General features: G+C 52.7%; 5 protein-coding genes across 5 annotated transcripts; 3 read left to right on the forward strand and 2 right to left on the reverse strand.

Moving 5' to 3' along the window:
* Nucleotides 1-26: 26 nt before the first annotated feature.
* GLOTRDRAFT_77477 (uncharacterized protein) lies at nucleotides 27-2,954 on the reverse strand. Its single transcript, XM_007868816.1, has 9 exons — nucleotides 2,716-2,954; nucleotides 2,341-2,667; nucleotides 1,489-2,292; nucleotides 1,267-1,437; nucleotides 1,123-1,213; nucleotides 845-1,059; nucleotides 620-775; nucleotides 327-568; nucleotides 27-271 (listed from the first exon to the last, which is right to left on the reverse strand). Exons 1-9 carry the CDS (start codon nucleotides 2,920-2,922, stop codon nucleotides 112-114), a joined length of 2,373 nt encoding a protein of 790 aa, XP_007867007.1. The 5' UTR covers nucleotides 2,923-2,954; the 3' UTR covers nucleotides 27-111.
* Nucleotides 2,955-4,298: 1,344 nt separating this feature from the next.
* On the forward strand, nucleotides 4,299-4,711 carry GLOTRDRAFT_17563 (uncharacterized protein; the record flags this gene model as incomplete). The annotated part of the gene is made up of 3 exons (XM_007868410.1): nucleotides 4,299-4,343; nucleotides 4,397-4,445; nucleotides 4,497-4,711. Coding segments are annotated over 3 exons (309 nt in total), but the record flags the coding sequence as incomplete, so codon positions are not given.
* A 3,995-nt stretch (nucleotides 4,712-8,706) lies between these two features.
* Nucleotides 8,707-10,000, forward strand: GLOTRDRAFT_130110 (uncharacterized protein; the record flags this gene model as incomplete). Its single annotated transcript, XM_007868817.1, has 5 exons — nucleotides 8,707-9,006; nucleotides 9,069-9,335; nucleotides 9,382-9,420; nucleotides 9,471-9,779; nucleotides 9,839-10,000. 5 exons carry the CDS (start codon nucleotides 8,707-8,709, stop codon nucleotides 9,998-10,000), a joined length of 1,077 nt encoding a protein of 358 aa, XP_007867008.1.
* A 194-nt stretch (nucleotides 10,001-10,194) lies between these two features.
* On the reverse strand, nucleotides 10,195-11,137 carry GLOTRDRAFT_130111 (uncharacterized protein; the record flags this gene model as incomplete). Its single annotated transcript, XM_007868818.1, has 5 exons — nucleotides 10,195-10,305; nucleotides 10,564-10,749; nucleotides 10,805-10,996; nucleotides 11,056-11,072; nucleotides 11,128-11,137. 5 exons carry the CDS (start codon nucleotides 11,135-11,137, stop codon nucleotides 10,195-10,197), a joined length of 516 nt encoding a protein of 171 aa, XP_007867009.1.
* A 1,254-nt stretch (nucleotides 11,138-12,391) lies between these two features.
* Nucleotides 12,392-13,887, forward strand: GLOTRDRAFT_77483 (mitochondrial NAD transporter). The gene is made up of 6 exons (XM_007868819.1): nucleotides 12,392-12,497; nucleotides 12,558-12,674; nucleotides 12,739-13,043; nucleotides 13,119-13,287; nucleotides 13,344-13,647; nucleotides 13,704-13,887. Exons 1-6 carry the CDS (start codon nucleotides 12,464-12,466, stop codon nucleotides 13,741-13,743), a joined length of 969 nt encoding a protein of 322 aa, XP_007867010.1. The 5' UTR covers nucleotides 12,392-12,463; the 3' UTR covers nucleotides 13,744-13,887.
* Nucleotides 13,888-17,433: the final 3,546 nt, after the last annotated feature.

The following is a 17,433-nucleotide window of genomic DNA, read 5'->3' on the forward strand; positions in this document are numbered from 1 at the left end:
CGCATTATGCGTCAGTAATCGATTACCCGATTCACATGCAAGTGCAATAATCAATTCAGAGAAGCTAATATGTATGTTCCATTGTGGAGACATACAAGAATACAGATGCGTTTACGACTTTCCTATCATACCAGTCCAGTCATATTTATCGTAATTCTTTCTGAATTCCGCAACCCTGCGTTTATTCTGACTGAAATCGATCCTTCGGGGCTTCATCCACCTTCGAGGCTCCAAGTCCAGCAGGTTCCCAATGATCTCTGCAGCGAAGTATCTAAACACATCCTCAGCTGTTCGTTCGAAGGTGGAATACTACACCACAGACATACCTAGGGAATTCACCGCCGCCCTTGGCGCCTTCGTCAAGGGCCCCGTCATCCTCACCTGCATCAGTAGCTTCTGACGTGCCCTCAATAACATGCCCGAATCCTTTCTCGCCTTTATGGTCGAACTGGACCATAAAGTATGGTAAGTTCGGGACCATGGCACGCCGGAAGCCGCCAGGCCGCGCAGAGAAGTCGATCAGTTTCTTATGAGTTGACCACTCGACTTCGGATGCAAGGATGGATTCCTATGGCGAGGTTGAGCCTAAGGATAATAGCGTGCAAGCGCAGAGACTTACGCGGAAATAACCAGGTATCTCGTCATACCGATCCCATGTCAGGGGCACACATTCGATGTACGTATGTCTTTGCTGCTTGAAAGATACGACAGTCTCGTAGAATATGACACCTCTATCCTCCTCGGCGAACATTTTCATGAGACATTTCATGAAGTTCTGAAAACAGGGATTATGGATCAGTACCACAGAAATATATACTGGTAGAGTGCGAAAACCAACACTCACCCGAACTTCGTCCCAGACGTCGTCGTCGCCCTCGAGCATCGCTAGATGATGCTGTATAGGAACGATGAGACAGTGCCCGGGTACTAACTCTTCATTCAGAGTGCAAGACAGGTATACACGCGTGCCCATAGCTATGACGGGGGCTTTAGGCGGCGAGTCATCCTCGCCGAAACAGAACGGACACGTCGCGAGAGCTTGCTGAGTACGCTTGTAATCTACGCGATTTCAGAAGTCAAGATTCGCGCCCTAAAAGCCAGGGGTCTGACATCATAACATACCATGAATTGCGAACTGCCGCTTCATGGCATCCGACCGCATCTTCTGCCTGGCCAGCTTCTCTACGTTCTCGTCCAAGTAGTCGATATTGTCCTGGCAAAGATATTACTTCACATCGTACAATCATGCAATCGTGATCAACTTACCTGGAAGCCGCCATCAGTCGCGATAGCATTCGCAAACTGCATATCCAGGTTCTTCTGGTCCGCAGGACCAGCGCCAAACCTTTCTTGTCGTAGCATCTCGCCCAAGGTGAGCTTGTCATCATCCGCATTGACCCTGACAAGCTCTCCTGTCTTCGGGTCTCGAGTCTCCACCTGATAAGCCGATGAGCACACAAGTCACTTCATTACCATGTCGTCTCCTACCTTCTCCCTTTTCTTACGATTACCCGGACCCAGTGGTCTATCATCCGCACTCGACCCAGTTCCAACATCGTACAACCTGCCCCTGGCATCCAATGTCGGCAACACCTTTACCTCCGCGCCTCCCTCTTCCTGCGCCTTCCTCTGCTCCTCCTCATATTGCTTCTCGAGCTCCGCCGCATCCGGGGCCCCCATCAGCTTGGCCCGCAACACCTTCGCCTGTAGGCGGTTGAGCGACGACGGCGACATCGCGCGGCTCTTGCTTGTGCGCACGCCCACCTGCGGGGTCACCACGCTCGGGATGGGCGTGTGCGACTGCGCGAGCGGCGTGCCCATCCCGCCTTGGTCCCTCAGCCTGTCTGTACGACTCCGGCTCCCCGCATTGGCGGGTGAGGGCGTCGCGGGCCTGCTGTCGTCAAACCCGCCCGGGCGGCGGAAGGACGAGCTCCGGCTGGACGCGCCGCTCCCCGCAATATCCGTGAACATGAATCGCTGCGCGCTTTCCCCCACGCCCTGCCTCTCCTTGCCCTTGTCCCTGCGTCCCTGCCGCCGTCCCTCGCGCTCGTCGAGGACGCGTCGTTCCTCCTTCGCCTGCTCGAACGCCTCGAGCGAGTCGAAGCGCTCCAACGCGACCTGCTCGACGGGGCGTCCCTCCTCCTCCGCGGTCTCGTACACGCGCCGGAGCTTCATCATGCGCCACTGCGAGCCGGGCCCGCCGGGGGTGATGGCTTTGGGCGTCGCGGCAAAGGTGCTGGAGTCGGCGTTGGGGTTGATGTCTGGGTTTAGTTCGCGGTAGCTGATCTTCGGCTGGGTGGAGTGGTTAGTTAGTGAGATGGCAGGGGCAGAGGAAAGTACCTTTTCTGGATCGGGTTTCTCTGGGGCAGGTTTCTTCTTCCTCTCAGTACCCAGACTGGAGAAGAAGTCAACGCCGCCGTCGAGTCTACGTTGGTTCTGCTCAGGCTCGCCGTAGTCGTCCGTCAGAGACTCGTCGCCGTTGGGTGTGTGAGCAGTTGAAGTTACGGTGGGGACGGAGGGAGCGGTCGGAGGCATGAGCATCCAGTCATCACGCTTGAGCGCAGTCTCTGTCCGTAGTGGAGGCGGAAGCGGCGGGTCAGATGGCTCTTCGATGGCCCTTGAAGTGAGCTTGAGGCTCTCCGCGGTTGGTATGTCCGTAGCTAAAGGCTACGTTAGATGAGTACATGCCCATGTAAGACTCTGTAGCACGCGCACCTGCTCCCCGTCCATGTCAATATTCTTCTCTATCCACATATCGTCGTCGTCCGGGTCCTCGTCGACGATCTGCACCTTCGCGTCCTTCTCCTTGCGTTTCCGCTTCTTCCTCTCGGACTCGACTTCATCTCTATGCCTTTTCTTGCTCTTGTGTTCTTTATCATGGGGCCGCTTGTCCTTTGAGTGCAGCCGTTCTACGTCAGCCATATTCGACAAGAAAGCAGTGGTGTGGAAGATAGAGCTGCTGTAAGCGAACTGTCCGTTATGATCGTTTAGAGGAGCGTCTACAGTAGACCGTCTACACTGACGTCACGCATTTCGGTCGCAAATAGCCCCTATTTGCCACACTCTGTGAGAACTTGAAGTCATACGTATGTTAAGGAGGCATCGAGACAACCATACAGGTGACCTCTAGAGAGACCTGGAACTTCAACTGTATTAATAATATTATGGGAGATTATTGGGGATAATTTTAATCAGCAGCCCCCCTGAAAGTAACAACCCCGGGTTGTTTGCTTATAAATCATCAACCCCCCAGAATTGATTTACTGTAGATAATATGTTTTTGTCACTTTTGTCACTGCCCTATTTGTAGACATTCCTAGTACTGGTACCTCACATAATGCTCCTGGTCCAGATCCAGGAGCTGCTACTAGCTGCTCAAGCATCTGAGAAGTCCATGGAGTCCATGATGGACCTCTGCCTATCAGCTGGATGGACCCATGGACCCCAGTCTGCCTGGGGGGATGTGGTTGTGTAATTGTGTAATTTGTGTTAAATAATGAAAATGCAAGCCGGAGGCAAGCATCACATAGTGTGTGTCCAATGCAGTCAGATGGGAGGTCCACTCAACCATACATGCCATTAATATTGGAAATCCATCACAGTGTGTTCCCTGTATGCATGATTTATGTATATTGGGGTTTGTCTATTGTTTTGGGAGATTCAATTGGTGTACGTGCAAGGGTCACTGAGTCTCAGGCCACTGGATGGAGATCTGCCATGGTACTTACTTGTGGTCACAGTGGGCCCTTCATTCATACAGTAATGCATTGTATCACATGCAGCATGGTCCATGGTCAGCAGTAGCTTCTGACCGCTAACTGGGAGAGCCTCAGCCTAATTTTCAAAAATTTTATATGTAGTTATGTACATAGAGTGAAGTCTCATGGACTGGTAGAGCTTGATGTCACATGTGACGACTGGTGGACAACCGGGGTTGCTGGATAATGGCATGGGTTGCTGAGGGGTTGTTGCTCTCAGGGGGGTTGTTGATTAGAATTATCCGATTATTGGACCCTGAGAAAATGATTGGAATCTTTCGCCGGGTTGCTGCCGAATGAGTATGCCCTTGGCTGAGAGGTCTCTGAATCGATAATGATGCGTTTAGAAAGTTCAGAGGGTCCTCTTGTCACACTTGTAAGATGACTTTTCCAGACTCAAAATGAGTTACAAGGCTGTCAATCAAGCCACAAACATGGCTTACGTAATTAGTTTCCCTTGCCTTTATACACCGCCAATTCACCTAGGCTGCAGCTGGGCGCTGTGTACTGCAGCCCCCCTTCCACGCTGTCTTCACCTATATGTCGTCCGATCTACACACATATATCAGCGATAATGTTATCCAGGTAAGCAGCGAGGACTTCCGTTTGGAAGGCGCAGTCTAACCCAGCTTGCACAGTTCTTCGGTCTCTCGGACAAGGCTATAATCGACTATATCATTGCATCAGGTATGTATCACCATACCTGCGTCTCCGATATATGCTGAAGTTACTTGCTAGCATCCTCTGCGAAGAGTGCCGAATCGTTATTCTCCACGCTCAGCGCTTACGGTTTACCGGCCACCCCCGCGGCACAGAACTTTGTCACGGAAGTATACAGCCGCGTACCACGGAAGACTAAGCACAAGAAAGCAGATGACCTCGCGAGGAAGCAGGCCGAGAAGGAGAGCCAGGCTCTGCGCACACAGAAGTACTCCTTCGTGCTGGACGACGATGTTTCGCGAGACGTCGTCGAGCTGAAGCCTTCAGAGCGCAAGATCAAAGACAGGAAGGAGAGACACACCCGGAAGCGTGAGACGGACGCTCGGGAGTGGGAGAGTGACGAGGAGGAGCAGACACGGAAGCGGTGGAAGGGCGAGGAGGAGGGGGGCCGGCAAGATGAACGAGGGGAGGAGGACGCCGATGGCCTGGAGTTGATGGAGGACGAGGAGGCGCGGAAGGAGCGGGAGCGACTGGAGGACCAGCGAGAGCGGGACGCCTTCGCGCAGCGCGTGCGCGAGCGGGACCGCGAGAAGACGAAAAAGGTCATCGAAGACCGTTCATCGAAGGCGGGCGACGCGGCGGAGGCAGCGCGGCGGCGGCAGCTTGCCGACGACGCGGAGGCGCGCAAGCAGGCAATGCCGTCGTTGCGCGAGCACTCGCGGCAGGAGTACCTGACGAAGCGCGAGATGCAGCGGATCGAGCTGCTGCGCCAGGAGATTGCGGACGACGAGGCGCTCTTCCGCGGTATGAAGATCTCCAAGCGGGAGCGGCGGGAGTTGGAGCGCAAGAAGGAGCTGCTGAGGATCGTCGAGGAACGCCTGAAGATCGATGACAAGGTCGAGGGGTACCAGCTTCCCGAGGACTACATTACGGAGCAGGGTAAGATTGACAAGAAGAAGAAGGAGAACGTGCTGTACAAGCGGTATGAGGAGGCCAAGCCCAAGGATGACCAGTTCGTCACTGACGTTGACCAGTGGGAGGCGAAGCAGACGAGCCACAGCGCGTTCAAGACGGGCGCGATGGACAAGCCTGAGCTTGTCGAGGACTACGACTATGTCTTTGACGAGAGTCAGACGATCAAGTTCGTCATGGACGCCACTATGGGCGGTACCCCCATGAGTGAGAAGGACCGTCTGCTACAAGCCCAAATCGAAGAAGCTGAAAAGAGGGGTACGTGCCGCTGTCTTTCTGGCCCTACAATACGCTTAACTGCCTCTACCCTCAGCCAAGACGATCGAGGAAACGCGAAAGTCTTTGCCTATCTACAAGTTCCGGGAGGAGATCCTGGCTGCCATCAAAGAGCATCAGGTCCTCATCGTCGTCGCTGAAACCGGGTCTGGCAAGACAACACAGCTGCCACAATACCTTCATGAAGCCGGTTACACCGCTGGTGGCATGAAGGTCGGGTGCACCCAGCCGCGCCGTGTCGCAGCGATGTCCGTCGCGGCGCGTGTCGCCGAGGAGATGGGCACCAAGGTAGGCTACGAAGTCGGGTACTCCATCCGGTTCGAGGACTGCACGAGCGACAAGACCGTGGTCAAGTACATGACCGACGGGATGTTACTCCGCGAGTTCCTAACGGAGCCGGACTTGGCGGGGTACTCCGCGCTGATCATCGACGAGGCGCACGAGCGGACGTTGAGTACGGATATTCTCTTTGCCCTTGTTAAGGTGGGCGCCGCGTTTTCTGATCGTTTGCATAGGGTGTTGACGTGCGTCGTAGGATATTGCGCGGTTCAGGCCGGAACTTCGTCTTCTGATCTCAAGTGCTACCATGGATGCAGAAAAGTTCAGTGAATATTTCGACGAGGCGCCTATCTTCTATAGTAGGTATTTTTGTGCTTGGCACCAGTATTGCTCTAACGGAATGATACAGTCCCTGGTCGAAGGTATCCTGTGGACATCCATTACACTCCTCAACCTGAAGCGAATTACCTCCATGCTGCTATTACCACGGTCTTCCAGATCCACACTACTCAACCAAAGGGTGACATCCTAGTTTTCTTCACGGTACGTAGCCTTTAATTGTCGTGTCACTCTGCCGTCTCACACTATCACTCCAGGGTCAAGATGAGATCGAAGCGGCACAAGAGAACTTGCAAGAAACGGCACGCGCCCTTGGAAACAAGATTGCGGAACTAATTGTTTGTCCAATTTACGCGAATCTTCCGAGCGACATGCAGGCAAAGATCTTCGAACCCACGCCGGAAGGCGCTCGGAAAGTTGTGTTGGCTACAAATATCGCTGAAACTTCGATTACCATCGACGGTGTCGTCTTTGTCATCGATCCCGGCTTTGTGAAGCAGAACGCCTACAACCCCAGGACAGGCATGTCTTCTCTTGTTGTGGTACCAGTGAGTGCTTCACATTTCGTCAATAGCATCTGTCGCTCAGATTTTCGGACTAGTGCTCTCGTGCCTCGGCGAATCAACGTGCTGGACGCGCCGGCCGTGTAGGGCCCGGGAAAGCCTTCCGGCTCTATACGAAGTGGGCATTTAATAACGAGCTCGAAGAGAACACCGTACCGGAAATTCAGCGAACGAATCTTGGGATGGTTGTCCTCTTGCTGAAGTCGCTGGGGATCAACGACTTGATTGGCTTCGAGTTCATGGATCCGCCACCAGGAGAGACGTTGATGAGGGCACTGGAGCTGCTCTACGCCCTCGGAGCGCTGAATGACAGGGGAGAGCTCACGAAACTTGGAAGGAGGATGGCCGAGTTCCCTGTTGATCCTATGCTGTCCAAGGCGATCATCGCCAGTGAAAACTACTCTTGTACGGATGAGGTATGCAATCCTTGTTTTCACTGGTTGAATGGATTTTATGATCTGATGGCTTGTGTCCGTAGGTTCTTACCATTATTGCCATGCTTTCGGAGTCGGGCTCGATATTCTACCGACCAAAGGACAAGAAGCTGCACGCGGACCAAGCACGGCAGAACTTCGTCCGCCCTGGCGGCGACCACTTTACGCTGTTGAACGTTTGGGAGCAGTGGGCAGAGACGAATTACTCTCAACAGTTCTGTTACGAGCAGTTCTTGCAATTCAAGAGTCTCAGCCGGGCACGAGACATTCGAGACCAGCTCGCGGGGCTTTGCGAGCGGGTGGAGATTGTCGTGCAGAGCAATCCGAACTCGAATGACATTACGCCGATTCAGAAGGCTATCACGGCTGGGTATTTTTACAATACAGTACGTCTTTCCGCATCTTAAGGCCCTATGTTGTACTGACAATATCAATAGGCTCAGCTCCAGAAGAGTGGTGATTCGTACCGGACGTTGAAGACCAACCAGACGGTTTACATTCACCCATCATCCTCATTATTCCAGCACCAACCCCCAGTCAAGACGGTCCTCTACTACGAGCTGGTCATGACGTCCAAGTCTTACCTACGTCAGGTGATGGAGATCAAGCCGCAGTGGCTGATGGAAGGTCAGTGCTGTGCGGTTACAAAACGAGCTCGTCCCTGACATGCCGTCTTGCCTACAGTTGCTCCCCACTACTTCAAACCTGCCGATCTTGAGCAACTGGCATCTGGCGATAAGAAGATGCCGAAGACCGTCGGTGCTTCAAGTTCAGGGAGCTCTGTGCGGGTGTGAGGTGCTCAGGACTTTTGTATTATTTGTATCATATATTTGCTGTCCTCTCCCATCAGGGCCCGCGACTCTGTTGTCGCCAGATGCATGGCTGTATGCAGATGGCTGTTCATAACCTCAGAGTCCATCCGACGATATCCTGTGGGGGCTTTCTCAGCTGCTGCGTGTCATATCTGGTCATGGGAGTTCTGTGCGCACGAGTCGAGATGGATGCAAACTGGCACGAGCGAGCTGGCTCCATTTGCAAGTACCCAACAGTCATAAAGGCTGACATCGAAGCTGGATATGTTTTCAACTCCGAGAGAGCAACCGTACCGCGACCGAGCACCAGTGACGAAGTCACGAGACCGCGTCGCGTCGTATGTATTTGGCATTCTTTGTTGACAAGGACGCGTCTCTACTAATCAGGCGCGACTCAGCTCCTCAGGCCTCAGGCCTCAGGCACTTAGTAGCTTGCGACTGCACGCGCTCTTTTTGTGCTCCACCCAAGTCATCGATACTAGAGCGCCATTTCAGAACGCTATATCAGCAAAACGGCATGACCGTCTAAGCGAAGCTAAGAACTAATCTCAGGCAAGTAAGTCAACAGTTCACCAAAATCCTGGACCTGCTCCCCAACGCTTCCCAGCGCAAAATGGTGCAGGAGACTTCTGCACATTATACCCCACCACCGTTACCCGAAACTCTCAATAATTGGGAGGATATCGAGGACCGAAGTCTTTTTCGAAAGCCATGGGAGCACTTCGAGTCGTGTCTTGCCCAACATGGATACACTCTGCTGGGGGCACCCGCATACGATGATCCCAGGCTCTTTGAGCGAATACCAAAGAAGCCAGCATTGAATCCGTTCTTCCCTCAAGATGACGAAGACTTTGTCCACCGACCAGACTGGGAGAATGTTGCGTCTCTTCGTATGCCTCAGTTCTTCCAACAAGTAATAGTGTTCAGTGGATCCTGAAGTACCATGTTAATGTGACGTCCTTGTCCTCTACATAGCGTGCTAATATCTACCTTGGGCTTGATCATGTGGGTCGACAGGTGGTATTAAAAGCAATTCAGCGAGACTCTTCAGAGCACAAGGTGCTGCGCCACCTCTGCAGCCAGGCTCTACGTAAAGACCCTCGGAATCACACTATTCCAGTCACCCTTATTCCAGTGGGCGACTATGTCTTCGTCATCCAGCCTTACTGGGGAAGGTGCTGGGACTGGCCTCATCCGGATTCTATCCCGTCGCGCTTGAAGCTTGTGGCGCAACTCCTTGAAGTGAGCTTTCTTGGTTCTAAGGTTGCGCTAATTGACACCTATATAGGGCCTGGCGTTTATGCATCACAACTTGATTGGGCACGGGGTAAGAATCGCTCTACTCGTGGAAACGCTATCCATTGAAGTAATCAAAAGGATATCCATCGCGAAAACATCCTGTGGAATCACAGCGATTGGCGACGGTGGGGAACCGATGACGACGACGGCCCTCCACCAGGCTTCTTATTCCACAGCACCTTCGACTTCCGCATGGCATATATCGACTTCGGTTGCTCCACCCTCTTCGAACCCGGCCAAAGCCACACAATCCCAAGCGACTCCCGGCCTCCCTCTGTTTTTGCGGCGCCGGAACAGACCGCAGAGGGCGATTCCTATGACGTGTTCGCTGCGGACGTATACAACCTCGGGAGAGTCCTCCAATTTGAGCTGGATGAAGCGTTGGGGGTGAGCGATGCGCGTTCAATACATGCCACACACCTTTGACTTACATATGGACGATAAAGGATGAGGATCCAGTCGCGCGCGAAACGGTTGAGTCGCTGCCGGAGTATCTGGATCTGCTGAACCGCATGACGCAGGAGGACCCGACTCGGCGTCCTTCCTCTGCGGAGGCAAATATCACTGTCAGAGCTATCGTGAAGAATTGGGAGTTGACGAAGTCGTAAGTGGTAGCCAGTGTGTCTTCCCTCGTCGCCGTGTTTTGTCTGCTGCTTTCCTTGTTATATTCTTACACGCCATTCCCTGACGCTCCGTAAGATAATGTGCACCCCTGTAGTCTCTGGCTTTCGACTTGCTTTCGCTTTTCAATGATAATATATACAAAGGGGGACTCATCACTGCTTTGCCATTACCTCAAGAGTTACGACTCAGTGGGATCGGCTTTAAACCCCGTACTTCCTGCATAAGATACAGCGACCCATTGAGCAGGGAGTATGAGCGCAACGGGCTTGTGCGTGAAGTCTGCGCAGATCTACGTAACCAAACCACCCTTTCAGCCTAGCATTTCCAGTATAGAGTTTACGCAGCATTGCCTTACGCGCACAGCCAAAGCTCCGATGAAAGGAGTGGGCATAGGCTTCATATTGGAGCATGCGTCATACCCGAGATGAAAATACATGTGCGTGTCGAACGACCGAGGTACACAAAACATCGAACAGCAGCAACCCCTCAGAACTAAGGCACCCATCAACCGCAACTCTACTGATATAACGCAGCTGAAGAGACGCACCCGTAATGGCTGGAAGAACCAGCGGTTCTTCCCGCTGGTGTATCTGTCCTCCAACAGCTTTTTGATGTTCTTCTTGCTCTCCTCGCGCTGCGTGGGTTCCCGGAAAGTGTCGGTCGAGACAGAGCCCTTGAGCGCCTCGAGCTCAAGGGCGTAACGGGTGGGGAACAGGTGCGAGTAGTTGACCACCTGCGTGTACCGCTAGTCAGCACCGATGGAGAAGTCAGGGGAAGAGGATGCGGACCTTGATGAAGGGCTTGATCTTGCTCCGCCTCTGCAGCTTCTTCGTGCCCATGCGCTTCGTGACCTTGCGGGGGTAGCGCTCGATGCCGGCGACGACGGCGTGCGGGTAGGGCCGCTCCTTCGTACCCTCGTCGTTCTGCTTGATCACGACGACCTTCTTGCCGGCCTGGCGGCCCTGCAGCACGATGGCAACCTACACACGGGATCCTTCGTTCAGATCTCTCTCCTTGATTACGCCTCCCAAGTACTCACTTTTCCGGGCTTGTAGACTGTGCGGACATAGGGTCAGCGACGTGAACACGGTGAGGCAAAGACGGGACGTACTCTTCACCATCTTGATGGACGACGAGGGACGGGGTTTGCTGACTTTACTCTATGGCCTCGCGTGGCTGAGCGGTCGGCGAGGGGGAAAGCCACTCGGGTAATGCCGTCTCATGCTGTATAGTACCTATTTGTGGCAAATCGCCTGCCTTTACGGGAAATGTAGCAACTTGACGCTCCTCGCGCGTCACGGTCCTTGCTACGTTATCTTGTACACTCTCGTCAGCTCTCGATGCTTCAGCTACTTATTGCTCTGTGTTACGACAACAAAGAGAGCTTACAATGTTACAAGCTCCAGTTTTATCTACTCATGGCGTCCAAATAGATTGCGTACCCCAAGAACTTCATTGCCAAGGTGCGAAAGAAAATGTCGTCCATTCCATGGGTGACAAGCTCGCTCGGGACCCGACATACTTCCTGGTTGAGATTGCCCTCCTCGCTTCTGGTTTCTCCCTCAGCCTGCGTTCACAATCATCCGTGCCGATAATCCTGTCAATACCAGCTGCTATAACCGCAAATGATGACCCATGGCTGTGGGGGGAACTGGAAGGGCACATCATCGGCTGGGCGCTGCGATGAACGACTTCGCCATGCGGCTGAGTAGCGCGCAGCATGTCCTCTGAATATCCTGGTGATCTCTTCCTTGGGACTTGCAACTATAGGTGGCTGTGGTATGTGTCTTGTATTCCTGATATACATGTATATCCCGTGGCGGCATATTGCTCAGTCCGAACAATATATCGCTTCAGGATGATACCTCGAACGACCCCGGGTCTGCGCTATTTACTGCCGTCTGAGACTGTACGTCTGATGTATACGGACGGATTCAGCGTTGTAGATCTCCTCGGTGTGGTTATTTGCACTCGGGTCAACGGTCTCAAGTCATGCACGTCCTTCGGTGCTCTTCGTTGTTCAAAACCGTTTAGGCTTCATCGGATTCTGGAGCCAAGATGTGTCTCACCTGAGTGATGTGAGTCCTGCCTCCAGGTTGGTCCACCTGCTACTTTCTGAGCGGCTAGTCTGAATTGAGACGATTTTGTCTGGCTTTCTCGAATTCCAAATGTAATACCAGTCATGTCATAGTTAGTAAAGATCATTATTGTTTCATTGTGAATACGTCCCGTTGACTTCAAAATAAGCTGTATGTCGCGGAGTTAGTCGGCGTCTTCCTTTGCCCTGGACGCGGGGAGACGCGGAGTTGGGCGTCTCGAGCCACGTGAGAATGACTACATTATGGGCTTATGACCGGCTTTACACTAAGTTTGTTCTGGTGTATACTAATCCACTGCGTTCTGCCCGAGATACTGTCCGTCTCTGCCCGCTGTAGGGGCAGAGAGCTATGCCATCCAATGGGCCGACCAACAGCATGATTGGTGAGCTGCGACGAACATCATAGAGCGGGCATTGGTCGTCTGATGCGAGTCGACGGGCAGCGGGGGCTGGGGGCGGTCTTGTGGCCAGTATCGCTACCTGTCCTTTGGATGTCATCAAAACAAAGTTACAAGCTCAACAGACGGCACACGGGGCGCATGGATACCTAGGGGTCATCGGTGCGTCTGCTTTACCTCAGCCATTGGTGTCCAGCCAGTTAACCCTGCTTTCTTCTCGGCGCAGGCACATGTAAAGCGATCCTGAAGCGTGATGGGATAAAGGGTCTCTATCGCGGGCTTGGGCCGACAGTTCTCGGTTACCTCCCGACATGGGCGATCTACTTCGCCGTGTACGACACCATCAAGAACCGCTTTGGCGGGGGCGCGGGCGAGCAGAAGGGCCCTATATACCCGGCACCGCATGCGAAGGGGTACCAGCCTGCCATGCGTGAGCATCCCTGGACGTTGCACATATTATCTGCCATGACCGCCGGTGCGATCAGCACGACCGCGACCAACCCGCTCTGGGTTATCAAAACCCGCTTTATGGTTCGTCTGCTCGGTGCTTTGTTGCCTATGTGCGTATCCGTTGGAAGCTGATGCGAGTTTGGTGTGGATGAATAGACACAATCTGCTGATGAACAGAGGTACCGCCATACACTAGACGCGGCTTTGACTATCTATCGGAGCGAAGGTATCCGTGCTTTCTATAGGGGGTTGTTGCCGAGTCTACTGGGGATCACACACGTCGCCGTCCAGTTTCCCCTATACGAGAAATGCAAAGTCTGGGCCCGTACGTCCCTCTCGCTCTTTCGTAACCCGTTGCTGAACGATCGCACGATCCCCCAGAGGGAAACTCGCGTGAGCCACTAAGCAGCCGCTCCATCCTCCTCTGCTCCGCCGTCTCGAAGATGACCGCATCGATTGTCACATACCCACACGAAGTTGTTAGGACGCGCCTGCAGACGCAGCGCCGACTGCTTTCTGAACGCCACGACATCTCGGGTGATGGCGCCGTTCAGCCTCGTACATACGCTGGCATCGTGCAGACGACGAAGAATATTGTGCGCGAGGAGGGGTGGCGGGGGCTCTACAAGGGGCTCTCGATCAATCTGTTCCGTACTGTACCGAACAGCGCTGTGACTATGCTAACGTAAGTGCATCTCTTCCTGGGTCTGGATATATGCATGCTGATGCGGTCACCGGCAGATATGAATTACTGATGCGCTGGCTCTCTTCGCGGCCATGATAATAACCCTGCCTTCTGTTCCTTCGAGCGTGCTGTGTGGTGTACGGAAGGACTATTATAGAGTTCAGTTCCTGGAGACCGTCAGTGTATAATAACCTTGCATAACCTGTTGATTCACTGCAATACTAGCTGTATTATCCCTGATTTCGCTTTCCTTCGGATATGGAGGAGGTAGGGCGTCTTCAAAGCTTGATCATTCTGACCGTGCTATTCCTCGAAGTCTGATAGAATCGATGAACGCGGCGTCTTCGAAGCACCTATCTCCTCTCCCTGGACCTGTGTGATGGGGAGCAGTAGGTAGGGTTCTTACGCAACCATTCTGGCTTCTAGCTAATGGGCATACAGCTATCTGAGCTTCGAATGTTCTGGTGTCACGTCTCGTCTGTGGTGCAATGATTCGGGCAGGCATGGCTGGTACCTGTCAGGCTGTCACCCGTCTGTATGTACTCACAGCGGACATTGGTAAGCGACAAAAATGGACTTGAGATGAAGTCGTGGTTCGGCTGGAGGGTGGTCCACCTACCTCAATGACTTTCACGCACCGCGGCAGAATAACCAGGGTCATCGTGATTGCTAGTGTCTCTGGTTCGGAGGTGCATATATCATAGCATGAGGACAGAGATACACTTCCTCATCGGGTTTGCATGAGTCCTTGGTGTGATCAGTGCCTTTGGCAAGCAGCTTGGGCGGTGAGCCTGCCTTATATCTCTTTCGTCTTGTAATGCTACAATCCATCTCCAGGGATTGCCGCTCTTACGGGCGTTTGCCACCGAATATTTTATCAACAGATTGACAGATCCCGAGACAAGCTGTGCTGAATACTGCGCACCGTACAAGCGCCCGCAGCAGTTCGAATCCGACAGCAACCCGACCCAACAGCATCTCCCTTGCGACGTGGGCTGTGGCACTTGAGATATTCAACAACCACATGGACGTCCTCTGCGTTAACGCGAGGACTCTGCCAGTGTTGGGCCACTATATACGGCGTCTACATTGGAATGCCAAAGGCTGAGTAAGTTCTGCGATAAACACACCGGAGCTAAGACCATCCAATGGGAGCGCCCGATACCGGCTTTCACTGCTTCCTAGAGGGGTGTCGTTCGTGAACACGATGAAGACTATCCCAAGAACACTCAGCTGCGATTCTCCAGGCTGCGCACATAGCCATGGTGCGCAGTCTAATGTAATGATGGTCAGTCACTAGTGAATCCCGCACTTTATTCGCCTCCTGACACAGGTCGTGGCTACTGCTAACTGCGAGCGCCAGTGCCTCGTTCTCTGGCCTTGGATAAAAGCACCTGCAACGGAGCCCATATTCTCCATTCACCAATGAAGAGCATGAACACCTCGGACTTCTCCAATCCTCGTTCACGCGTTACCCCGATGCATTTTCTGCACGGATTGTATCTCCTCCTTTATCTTTCTCTCTTCACCCCCGCTGGCGGGGTACCGTTGAACCCGTTCGGCACTAACAACGAGATTGCATCGCTATTTTCCAATGCGACCAGTTTGCATGCTCGTCTGGCCAACCAGACCGTGCAGTGGGGTTCTTGCGGCAACGGCCTGGACAACTTCCAATGCGCAAACATCTCCGTCCCGTTGGACTACAGTAACGATACGGACCCGAGGACGGCCACAATATTTGTGAACCGACTTCCGGCGTCCAATACTACAAATCGGTGGGCATCCTGTTTCCCATGAAGGAATCCATCTTATCATGTTTTTTTTTTCAAGGCTTGGGAGCTTGTTCATAAATCCCGGAGGTCCAGGTGACGTTAATCGGCGTCTTGTTCAAATTTAAAGCTTACCATTGACCCAGGTGTGTCTGGTTCTGAAGCGAACTTCGTTATGGGCCAAAATCTGTCAGCTGTCCTAAAGGGTATGCACCTTGTGTTGCCCGAAGAGGCTGCGATATTTCTTGCTGACCTCGTTCTTTTCGTCAAGATCAATATGATATAATCGGTTTTGATCCTAGAGGGATTCAGCAGTCAGACCCATACGTCTCATGTTTCAACAATCTCCTCGAAGAAGTGACGTTCTCCCGCAATACTAAAGGTTTTCGGCTGAATATCCCGTCCAATGTCACGTCCGATGTCGTGCAAGACTTGAACAACCAGCTTGTCAATGTGACGTCTCAGACTTCTGCGTTGTGATGAAGAGTTATGGAGGCAGCAGCACGCACAGTGCGCCCTACACAACTCACCTGTATTGAATGGATGCTAATGCTACTGGTAAAGCTCGTATGAACGACCCTTGTCATTAGGCAGCAGAGCTGCAGGGTTTATATACACAGTGGCCCATAGGCTGATTAAGCTACGTGGAATATCTATAATCCTACTGAGCTCCACCTATGATGTCACTGGCCCACATGAGCTCCGTGCCCTTGTACAATAATGGAATATACCAGAATGTTCCAGAGGGTTCCGGTACATTCTGGTACGTTGTAGAACCTGGCAGCTAAGTCAGCGCCTAGTTCAACACTCCCCCTCGCTAAGTGCCGTGGGTAATCGCGCACGCAAGCGTTGGGCTGACTTAGATTACTTGTAGAACCTAAGTCCAAGTTGCGCTCTGAAGCGCAGGAACTTGACATGTCCTAAGTTCTTAGTGAACATGTCGGCAGGGTTATTCTCGCCATCGATGTAGAATACTTCAACTTTCTTCTGCTCGATGACTTCCCTGATATAGTGATAGCGAATGTCAATATGTTTAGACCTTCGCTCGGTGACAGGATTCGATGCAAGGAATATAGATCCTTGGTTGTCACCACAAATAGGAATGGGGCCGAGTTGGTAGCCTAACTCATCAAAGAGTTGTCTAACCCATACACATTGGCGGCTACAATCACTGAGCGCCATGTACTCGGCTTCAGTGGAGGATAGCGCAACAGTTTTCTGCGCTCTCGACTGCCAACTGAATATGCCATTGGCTAATTTAAGGAAGTAGCCGGTTTGGGACTTCCTGGTACTGGGATCTGATGCCCAGTCCGAATCAGTGCACGCAGTAATACCAAGTCCACTAGCACCATCAAAAGCTAGTGTGTAATTACGAGTCCCGATTAGATAGCGGCAGATATACAGCGCTTTATCTAAATGGGCTTGAGATGGATTAGCAGCAAATTGCGCTAACTTGGTAACTGCATAGCTGATATCCGGTCGAGTTCCAAGCATAATGTAGAGCAAGGAACCGATCACGGTTTGGAACCGGCTACGAAGAGTAGGATTGACCGGGCCATTGTGAGGCTCAGGTCGATAGCCTGCAGGGAGAGGAGTTGGCGCAGATTTTGCATTCTGCATGCCACAACGCTGCAGCACTTTATCAAGGTAGGTGATCTGATCGAGGTGAATCTCTCGGCCTTGCCTTGTAATGCGCATGCGTAGGAATTCCTTGACATCACCAAGGTCCCTGCATTCCCACTTCTTCATGAATCGTGACTTAACATCTGTCACGAGGGACTTGTCCTTGCCAAAGAACAAGGCATCGTCAACATAGACGACAATAATTACCATGCGGCCATCCTTCTCCTTGAATAAGAAGATGCCAGCATCGGTAGTTAGACGTTTGCAGCCTAATTTCTCTAAAGACTCAGCAAGTGTGCGCCACCAGGCAAGCCCCGCTTGCTTAAGTCCGTAGAGTGCACGGCGCAGTCTACAAACCTTGTGCTCCTGGCCTTTCACGGCGAAGCCTTCAGGT

The sequence above is a fragment of the Gloeophyllum trabeum genome (assembly GCF_000344685.1).
Source record: "Gloeophyllum trabeum ATCC 11539 unplaced genomic scaffold GLOTRscaffold_00008, whole genome shotgun sequence".
Classification (NCBI taxonomy): Eukaryota; Fungi; Basidiomycota; class Agaricomycetes; order Gloeophyllales; family Gloeophyllaceae; genus Gloeophyllum; species Gloeophyllum trabeum.